General features: G+C 38.3%; 1 protein-coding gene across 1 annotated transcript in view; it reads left to right on the top strand.

Annotated features, from left to right (window-relative positions):
• Positions 1–10,534, top strand: part of LOC104393718 (vasoactive intestinal polypeptide receptor 1-like) — a 27,496-nt gene extending 16,962 nt beyond the window's left edge. Inside the window, exons 5-13 of the mRNA XM_010003235.1 lie at positions 1,719–1,816; positions 3,338–3,470; positions 3,903–4,056; positions 6,016–6,076; positions 6,541–6,610; positions 7,321–7,412; positions 8,386–8,515; positions 9,454–9,495; positions 10,271–10,534. Coding sequence (XP_010001537.1) covers positions 1,719–1,816; positions 3,338–3,470; positions 3,903–4,056; positions 6,016–6,076; positions 6,541–6,610; positions 7,321–7,412; positions 8,386–8,515; positions 9,454–9,495; positions 10,271–10,459 — 969 coding nt within the window. The 3' untranslated portion in view covers positions 10,460–10,534. The remainder of the gene's footprint in view (positions 1–1,718; positions 1,817–3,337; positions 3,471–3,902; positions 4,057–6,015; positions 6,077–6,540; positions 6,611–7,320; positions 7,413–8,385; positions 8,516–9,453; positions 9,496–10,270) is intronic.
• The last annotated feature ends 363 nt before the right edge of the window (positions 10,535–10,897 follow it).

The following is a 10,897-nucleotide window of genomic DNA, read 5'->3' as shown; positions in this document are numbered from 1 at the left end:
TCTTTCCATGAAAAAAATCATGGAAGTCATGGAAACAGTTGAGGAGGGATGTAAGACCCACAAGGTCTTCTGGAGCACAGTTCTCCAGCCCTGAGGCCCACTGCCATGGCATGGCTCTCTCCCACAGAGTTGAACTCACTCAAACCTTCAGTGAGGACTTCTGCACATGGAGGGTTTTTTTAGCTATCCTAAAAAACAGATAAAATACATAGATATACTTCAATATTCAATTGAAGAACCTGTTTTCTAGCTTTCATCTGTGCTTTGAAAATACTGTTTACAAGATTAGGACTATTCCCAAAACACCATGATGATTCTTAGGTTGTCATGTTTGCATGGTTTATTTATGGACCTATTTAAAATTGCTAATGGGTTGTCTCAACTTAGAATTGTTGCCTTTTGGATAAACTTTGAATTTGGATCAATTAGAGAACAAAGTGTCCATTGCATTTGCAAGGAGGAAAGTTGTCTGGATTCAGATAATTTAGTTTCTTGGGATTTAAAATAATTAGGTAATCTTGTAGTGAATCAGAATAAAATTTGCATAGTTAAAGCGACATAAACATGTTTCATTTTTTTTTTAGGACATAGGATCATAGAATCACAGAATGGTTTGGGTTGGACGGGACCTTAAAGATCATCTAATTCCAACCTCCTGCATGTGCAGGGACACCTCCCACCAGCCCAGGTTGCTCCAAGCCCCATCCAACCTGCCCTTCAACACTGCCAGGGATGGGGCAGCCACAGCTTCCCTGGGCAACCTGGGCCAGGCTCTCACCACCCTCATACTAAAGGATTTCCTCCTCATGTCTAACCTAAATATCCCCTCTTCCAGTTTAAAACTATTACCTCTTGTCCTATTACTACAAGTCCCTGTGAAAAATCCCTCCCCAGCTTTTCTGTAAGCTCTAAAAAGATATCCCACTAGGCAAGTGAGGTTCTGCACATCAGCCTCAGGACTATTTGTCCTTCCCATTGTTTCTCCATAACCAGACCCAAAAGATGCATTGCAACAATCATATAAATAAATAAATAAATAAATAGGTTTTAAAACATGCAAAAGCTTGACTGATGGAAATCTAGAGGAAACAAACAATGAACTATAAAGGATTTACAATGTGTACAGTAAATGGCAACAGAATGAATTGTTTGTCCAAAGAATTACAATGGAAGTTATTTTCTTGGCTTTAATGTTTTACCTCTACAATACGATGTGACTGTTTCACAGTGTTTCAGTTTCCTCTGTCCAATGCAAGTTTTATTTATCTTTTAGTTATAGCTGATACTTATTGAATCTGGCCCAAATCAGAAGTGATGGGTTCATGAATCATCATGTTTCAGTGCCCTTGATGTATCTATAAGAGGAAATGTACTTACTCAACCAAGCTAACATCTTCCTATTGGGTGTGCTCAAAGGGGTCTCCATTGCAGATGGTGGTCACCAGTGCAGATGGTGGTCACCATTGCAAATGGGTCACCATTGCAACCCCTGTGGGCTTAAAAACCTGTCTGATATCCAAGGTTAAGCAGTAATCAAAAGAAAAAATAACATTGTGTCTGCAGTAGAGGGAAAACCCTAAAGCACATCTCAAGCACTGAGAGGAGCACAGGGGTGTTGGGACTGACAAGTAAGGGAAGGTGTTTCTTAGTGCAATAAGCACACCAGCATGCATGCTGCATAACCACCAGCATTGGTCTGTGTTCTCTTTTTCTCATAGAAATCATATTATTCTGCATTTTGGCGAGTCTACACTGCTGGCTATGCAGCATCAGTGACTGCACTCATTACAGCTCTAATTATCTTTGCTGCCTTCAGGTAAAAAAAAAATCTCTGTTTCAGGATGTCTTAAGACAGCTTCTTTCTAATTCCTCTCAAGCCCTCTGTGGTTTATTTTGTGGGATTTTTGTTTTGTTTTGTTTTCAAATCTTTCTGAGGCATTACACCACTGATGCCAATGGGTCCTTCTCTACTCGTGCTGCAGCATTTCCCTGCAGATGTTGAAAAAATAAAGCTGGCTGAGCAGTCTGTCTTAATCTTTTCATTGACACCACACAGTGGAAATGCTCCAACCTGTTACTATCTTTGACAGTAGACAACTAATCTTTTCATTGACACCACACAGTGGAAATGGTATGCATTCCTCCAATGCATACCAGGGCATATTCTGCAGCAACTAAATGTCTCCTGTCCCTAAACCAATATTAACTCTAAACTGTCTGTTCACTCTGTGAAAGACCATTGATTCCGTAGTTGGGAGCTATAGAAAGAGATATAAAGGAATTAAAATGTCATATTGGATTATGTTGGATATTAGGAAATGTGTTCTGGTTTTGATTGGTTCTAAAGCATCTGGACAAAAGCCTTAAAGTTACTCTGCAGACAGGAGTGCAGAGCACAGGAACAGCTTCCTCACTGGAATGGGTTGGCAGTCTTAAATGTCATGTCACTTATAGATGGCCCCAGGGTCAAGAGGCTGATATGTCCAAAATTGGAAGGAAATTCCTTCAGCTCAAGGTAAAACTATGAACAAGATAATCTAAGGAAACAGAATCATAGACCTTTAAGTCAAATCCAACTGTTATCCCAACACTGTCCAGTCCCTCACTAAACCATGTCCCTCAGCACCACATCTGCGTGGCTTTTAAATACCTCCAGGGATGGTGGCTCCACCACGTCCCCAGGCAGCCTGTTCCAGTTTCTGGTTTCAGGAACCAGTTTTTTCCTAATATCCAATCTAAACCTCTCATAGTGCAACTTGAGGCTGTTTCCTTTTGTTTTATGACTTGTCACTTGGGAGAGGAGACAAAGACCCACGTCTCTACAACTTCCTTTCAGGCAGTTGTAGAGGGTGAGAAGGTCACCCCTCAGCTTTTTTTCTCCAGGCTGAAAAACCCCGGTTCCCTCAGCCACTCCTTGTAAGAATAATGAATTTTAGGGTAATGTAGCTCCTTCTCTGGCAGCCACCCCACGTCATGGAACTGACATCCAGCTGACACTTCTAGTCTAGACAGAAAGGGGCTGAAGAATCAGCTACAAGCATGTTCAACCAAAATTAAAAGGCATTATTGTTCTACAGCCCAAGAGTCCCAGAATTACCTTCTGCTTCTGGCATCTCCTTTAAAGGTGTGGTGATTCAAGGACAATTATACTAGCACTTTTATTAGCTTAGCCAAATAATACCTGCTCTGTTTATGTCTAGCTCCCTCTCAACTAGTTGCAGATCATTTATTTGCTTTGGAATGTTTCTGCAGTCAGATCAAATTCCTGTTTGAATTTTCATGACGCCCTGGGAAATTTCACTTGAGGAACAATTTTTGTTTTCTCTTTTCATGTCAGAAAATTCCACTGTACACGGAATTACATCCATATGCACCTGTTTCTCTCCTTTATCCTGAGAGCAATTGCTGTTTTCACCAAAGATGCTGTTTTGTTTGCAGATGAAACGATGGACCACTGCCTAATGTCAACGGTACTCAACTTCCCTTCTCTCCTGCTCTTGATGTAATTCTTCCCCTGAAGAGAATATAGAGTTTTCTTAATCCTGTTTCTCTTTAATTTGCTAGTGCTGAAATTTTAAAGCAAACAATACTACATAAAACATTAAAATAAAGTGCTATGGCTGCATTTGTCTTTGATGTATAAGGTACAGATAACTCAACTCTAACTGACCCGTAACAATTTCTAGCAGTAAATAATTCCATTTAGAAGAGACAGCCAATGTTTCTCTATCAAAAAACCCCAAACCTGAAATGTATTGAAATGATGGAATTCTAAACCTACTCAAATCTCATAAAAATGTCTTCATTCTTGTGTGGTAACAATGACTTTTGTTTACACTTGTAGAGAAAAGAGACACAATGGAGAGTAGACCTAAGAGTTTTTTCTATCTCTGCATTTCCAGGTTGCTTGTAAAGCTGCTGTGGCATTTTTCCAGTTCAGTATTTTAGCCAATTTCTTCTGGCTTCTTATAGAAGGGATATACCTGCAAACTCTGCTTTTGCTGACCTTTGTTTCGGACAAGCAGTATGTGTGGTGGTTCATATTGACTGGCTGGGGTTAGTACTCTTTTCTTCCTTGTGACACGTGGTACTTCCATTTACTCTCAGAACTAGATAAAATGTTTGTCCTAAGGTAAAAGGGATCTATCAAAGGTGCCACCTTTCTGATGAAAGTTGCTCATTCACCCAGTACTACTGTATAAAAACCACTCCCTTGTAGGGTCTCATCTTGTTAGATATTTACACCATTCAAAACTTGGGAGGAGAGGATAGGCTGGGTTACTAGAAGCACTATGATATGTCTACTTGAAGGACTGCAGCACTAATCTATATGATTGTAATTAATTTCATGCAACTGAAGTAAATTTCAAGTTAGCCATTCAGGCTAAACTATCTCTCCAGGTTTCTCCTGCAGCCAGTAGAGTGTGATATGCTTGATGTGGTGGTGATTAATCCAGTCTTCAAGAAAATGGATAACATGGCTGGACACATGTTGCCTTTTCAACTGAATAAAGAAGTTTGTGTGACTAACTTTTTTAAGTCAACAGTTTGCTTTTAGTAAGCAGTATTAGACAGTTTAGTCTTAATTCATGTGGTTTCAGCACTAGGAATCAATCAACTGTATTTTTATTCTTTTTCTGAGACTTTCTGGTTTTAAGGAACCTTTTGAGCTTAAACAACCACTAGAACTTTCTTTGATTACCAGAATATATGAAAATAATACATAATATTTCTTTCACTGCAGGTAATTGTTTATTGTGACTCTCAGATGTTCTTGTACTTCACCTTGACTATTCTAAAATAGAAGCACCTAAATTGAGTAGTTACATTGACATTTTTGATATAGTGAAATCCAAATTCTCCTCAGGTAATCAGTAATTTATCTTTTATCTTCTGTTTCCAGACTTTTTTATGTAATTATATTCAAAAAGTCTGAATTTTATTTAAAAAAGGATGTTGATTTGAAGCTATTCCCAATATGATTGCCTGAAACTAGATACTTAGGCCTTGTTTAATCACTGTTAACTTGAGATAACAAAGGGAACAACTCAATTAATTATGTAGTAATCCTCATCTCCTCCTATAATCAATGGCAAGTGAGAGACATGCCAGGGTCAACTCAGATCTTAGGTGATATGGATATAAACATTTACCTTCATTAATTAAAAAGACAACTTGAACTGAATATAGTCTCAGTTTAAAGGTTTTGAACAAAGGTCTGAAAGGAGGAAGAAGAACTTCTAGACCTTTCCTACAGATCTCAAATGATACATAGAAAGATATTACCTATATTTCTACAGATTTGTCAGTGAAAATGTCACCTGCTTCAGATTAAAGTCCCTTTTATGGCAGCTTTGAAAATTGTTTAGTCTTTGGAAATTCAATTCTGCAGAAGGAGAGAAAAAGCAATTGTTATTTTATAGGCTTTAAAAAACCTCAAAAAAACCCCTAAAACAACAAAAAGATCCCCAAATTAGTAACTATTCAGTCGTAAATGCAGAAGGATAGACAGTGACAAAGCGAGGTCTGAAATCCCCAGTTCCTGGATTTAGCTAAATTTTCATGGAATGCTCATGAATTGATGGTTCCTTGGGACAGAAACGTGAACTCTTCCAGCTAGTGTAGGAATAGTCCTGGCCACAATTTACAAAATGAAAGAGCTCTAGAAGAAGAAGTGATACTTCCAGCTTTACAAGTGCTCATTTTTCACATCCAAACCTTCAAGCAATTCATAGCTGTTATTTTTGAAAACATAGTTTTGAAGCATCCTCTATTATCCTTTGTTTTGATTTCATCCTGTCTTTTTATGTCTTTTTTTGTCTTTTTTTTTTTTTTTTTTTTTTTTTTCCTGAACTGCAAATTAAGTTATTTCATAAATTTATTTTAAATCATCTGGCCCATTGTTTGAACTTTGATGTGCGTCAAATGTGTTGCACTGTGAAACATCTTGTAATAAAAATCCCATAGGATGTGGCATTCAAATAATTAAATTGTGTTCCTTGTTGATTTTTCCAGGAGCTCCCACTGCTGTGGTATTTGCTTGGGTTCTCACAAGAATCCATAGACAAAACACTGGGTAAGTCAGAGCTTGGGTAAGGAAATCATGGACATCCAATTTTGTATCATCTTTTCTATCACCTCCACATCCTCGTAAAAAAGCCCCTCCCCAGCTTTCCTGGAGCTCCTTCAGGCACTGGAAGGTGCTCTAATATCTCCCTGGAGCCTTCTTTTCTCCAGGCTGAACATCCCAACTCTCCCAGCCTGGCTCCAGAGCAGAGCTGCTCCAGCCCTCTGAGTATCTTTGTGGCCTCCTCTGGACTCTCTCCAACAGCTCCGTGTTCTTCTTGTGTTCAGGGCTTCACTCTGGTTCTAAACTTCCTTTAGGTTGGACTGCACAAGAACTTTTAGGGAGGTATGAGTACTGGCCTTTAAAATAGTGGCCTTTAAATAGTGGAACAGTCCATCACATTCCTATTCTGTGATAGAAACTCTTTCATGTGGTATGAAAAGCTCACAACTCGTTTTGTTTGACCATTTCAGATGTTGGGACGATGATGAAAATGGAGTCGTGTTATGGATCATCAAAGGCCCCATTGTGCTAAGTATATTAGTATGTTTTTTCACTTTGTCTTGAGTATTTTTGAAATGTGAAAGTGAAGTTAGTGTCTCCTTTAATGCTGGGACATAATTGAATCACCTTGGCCCTTCTGTTTTACATGTCACAGTTGTGTCTATATTTCTGCAAGTCATTCTTGAAGAAAAGTGATTTATACTGGCAAGATTCATAGAATATTCAGCTAATTTAATACAAGAAATGCATACAGATAATTCAATGTAGTTTATTTTTTAATGAGTTATTTGGGTTTAAGCTTAAGGCAAAAAGACCCCTCCCTTATGCACACATTTATTCCACCTAAATTTAGTTAGGAAACAATAGATCACTTAGTACTATATGTTATAATCCTTGTTATAAGCAATGTAGGGAACAGAGGGGACTGTTTAGACCATGTAAAATTTGCAAGGTGCTGCAACAAGTGCAAGGAGTTAATATGAGACATAAACCAATTTTGAGATATGTAGATTTATATAAATTCCACACAACTTTTACCATATCTTTATGTATAACTATGTATTGTTGGGAAAAATGAATACTGTTTCTTATGCTATTGATTTGACCTGAGAGCAGATCTGCTAATTTATAGGAGATCTCAGATTTATAGGAATGTAATTCCTACGAGCAGGGATTTTTAGTTCATTTGTTTCAACTGAAAATATGTCCTGATTTGTAGTAAATTTACAGATTTTGTCTTGTCTTTTCAGATTAACTTTATTATATTTATTAATGTGATCAGAATCCTAGTCCATAAACTGAAATCTCAAGAGGGAGGAGGGAACCATTCAAGCCACTTTGTGTATGTATTTCTGGGTCACTTGATATTGACCCATTCTAGCTGCTGTAAGAGATGTTTTATAGGCAAAATGTTCTACTCCATACTAACAGAAAGAGAAATCCCCAGAAGAAATAAAAATGTCAACCCTCCTTTTCATCCCAAATATCACATCTCTCTTCCTCTTCAGGGGGACAAGGGTGGAGTGGATGTTTTGGGCAGAATGAGAAAAGTAAAATAGAAAAGTATTGCAGCTTCAACAGGACTCAGCTTGACAGTGTAAAGACTAAATGCATCCATCTTTCTTACAGCCCTTTCCACACAAGTGGCCACAGAAAGATGCACATTATTTCCTTTAAATTCTTCTCAGTAACAGGATGATGATGTGCGGGTAACTGAACTTAATCTTTCCTGCCTACAATCCCCTTCCCAATCAATGGGAATTTCAGCAATGTTGCCAGAGGACTCTAGGGAGCTCTTAGAGTCATCCTAACTTATGTAGCTGTGGCTGTTGGTTATGGCACAGATCCTAGTGTAATCCTGTGCCCTTCTGGAGTGAGCTGAAGGCCAAGTGGAATATCCTAGGATGTCATCAGTGGCTCTCACACCACTCTTAAAGCAACTGACTCAAGTCCTATGGACAGTGATGAGTAGATCTCCACTGACAGGTTGGGAAGTTGAGACACTTACGAGGGAATACCTATATGTCATTGAGATCAGCCTCAGGACTGTAGATCAGAGTACCCTATTTTTGCATGTATAACAAGGAGAAAAATCCTTAAAAATTAACCTAGAAAAGTTGAATGCTGATTTATTCATCTTTGCTCACTGGCTGTTGATGGTGGCAGTGGCAGACTGTAATCTTTCCATAACAGTTAGAGGTAGTTGTCACCATTGTGGAGCAGTCCTCAGTGTTTAAATTTGTTCCAACTTGTAGTTGTTATCACTAATTCTGCATTTCTAACAGTGCCTTGTTCTTCAATTCTTGGTTTGCCAGGAGACTTGCTAAATCCACGTTACTCTTGATCCCCCTCTTTGGAGTGCACTACATTGTGTTTGCATTTTTCCCAGAAAGCACTGGTCTGGATGTTCGCCTTTACATTGAGTTGGGCTTGGGTTCTTTCCAGGTAAGCTGGACAAAATGGTTCTAAGTCCTAAGAGATTTGGGCTGAAACATTATATTTTTGGTTGGCTATCAGAGTAAATGTTAATAATGCACCTAAATTCAACACACACATTTCATCCTACTGTTTTGTGAGCTCTTGATGTTGTTTGTTCCTTTGTTACTTGAAATCTCTCACTAGTTTTGAGTTCTGACTCCATATTAATAATCACCAAAAATTATTACATTTAACTTTATTGAATAACTGAGTCCCACCAAGATCAGATTAAGATGAACTGATTGAAACTGATTCCACATATAATAAAGGTGATGAGCAGAGGATTGAAAACCATAAGGATAATATGTAGCAAACTGTTCTGCCTTTAACCTTGAGCAGTAATAAATCCACCAGGTTAATATTTCTTCATTTTTTTATTTTGCTATGCCACTGTTCAGAACCATATCCTGAACTTGAGAGGGTCATGGTCTGGGTATGGTACACATTGTAAAAAAGACCTGAGGTCTCCTTCCTTCCCCTTTCCCTAGTACCCCACAACAGCTTGTTCTTGTTGATGCGTGTTGAAAATGATCCCTCTTCCATGCTAACCTTTCAACCATGGCCAGACTCTGGTGTAGTCACTGCTGTAAATCTAGACTGGAACAAGACAGAGGTCCCTACTACCTTATGTGAGGAAGAATTTGTTTGTAGGATACAATGAACAGAAGGTCCTTGGTGTCTCCAAACAATAGCAATAATATGCATATAGTATCACCAATCCGTTGAGGAATTTAATCCTACTCTGAAAGCCCAATAATTAGTGCCACATCACCTAAATTACAATGGAACAATGGAAAAATCTGTAGTTTTGCTGTCTTACTCCAATTTTGAATGAAACTTGATGTCTTTCACTGATTCTATGCTCCTGATGGTTGACTTTCTTCTCCATATACTCCCTTTCCCAGGGTTTTGTTGTTGCTCTTCTATATTGCTTCTCAAATGCAGAGGTAAGTAGCAAGTACCTACGTTTATCAACATTTTTTAAACTTATGGGCCTATTTCCAGAACAGATCTGTGCTTTTTTTTCTGCTCCTGAAAGCATGAAATGCCCATATATATTTTTTTCCCCTTAGTACCTTTGTTGACTTTATTTGTATTGATGCAGTTCAGACAGAAGAACACAAAATGAGTTTTGAAGCAGTGACCCTTTACAAATGGTTGGTGACTGTCAGGGAACTTTATTCTGCTTTATGTTTGATAGTTACTGCGATGATGTCTCAATGGAAAGCTTGTAAGCCTCCTTAATTTCTTTAGTTTTGTTTTTCACAGTGAATTTCTTCCTTTTCCCTTTCTCTCTCCCTCTCCCTTTTCTCTTTCCAGGGCACCCTGTGCATTTTCAGTAGTTTTGCTCAAACACTTGCTCTCCTGTTTTTGTCACATTGTTAGAATTTCCATAAACTCACTGTAGAACACTTTAGCCTATGATTTAAAAAGCAAATAAATAAATTGATAAATTTGCCCAGAAGAGTAGAATGAAACAAAAGCCATGATAAAATGTAAAAACACAACTCATACTCAGAAACATGTGTGGGTTATATGGGAAGGATGATCCAGAGTGTCTCAGTGCCTCAGTCTCCCCACTACCTTAGACTGGCCACTCACAGAGGTGATTAAATGTATCCAGAATGGTAGTCAAGCAGACATTTTGGCATATTTTTACCTTCAATGCCCACTAAGTCTTTATTTTCTGATTCTTTTATTTTTTTAATTCCTTTCCTACAGGTTCAAAGTGAACTGAAGAAACAACTGTGCAAATGGCAGTATCAAGAATACCTGAACTTCACACACAAACATGGGACTTTGTCCAGAGAAAACAGTCCAGTCAACTATGTCACTCAGTTATCACTGCTTGAAAGAATTAGTCCAAAAAGGAAAACTTCTGTGTACCAGAATGGTGTAACTTCTGTCTGAGCTTATCTAGCAGGATGAGTTGCTGTGATGTTTTAACCCACTAAGAGATGGCCATTTTGGATTCTTTATGGCTTTTTGTAGTGTCAGGAGCCTTCTGCAAATGTCTTGTCCTGAATGTGAGCTGCTTTTCTTACCTGGTACAGATCAGTCTCACAATCTCTGTTCTCTCCCTCCTTAAGCACACAAAATCCACTTCTTTTTTTTTTTTGGAAAAGCCAGACTTTGAGCTAGTGTGAATCACATGTCAGCACCCCCCAAAAAAAAGGAACTATATTAATGCCTTCCAGGCCCAGCATGTTTGTCACATCTGTGACTGTTTCCCAACATTTTCAGTTTTAAGAACACTCATCTTCATTTGAAAAGGCAAGTGTAGCACAGGTTTGCCATATGATTAATGAATTTTTACTAGTTGTTTTGATGCAACTTGAGCCACCTTAA

Source organism: Chaetura pelagica, unplaced genomic scaffold (genome assembly GCF_000747805.2).
Source record: "Chaetura pelagica isolate M959 unplaced genomic scaffold, ChaPel_1.0 scaffold201, whole genome shotgun sequence".
Classification (NCBI taxonomy): domain Eukaryota; kingdom Metazoa; phylum Chordata; class Aves; order Apodiformes; family Apodidae; genus Chaetura; species Chaetura pelagica.
The sequence above is the reverse complement of the archived record's forward strand: the minus strand, read 5'-3'. Positions and strand labels throughout refer to the sequence as shown.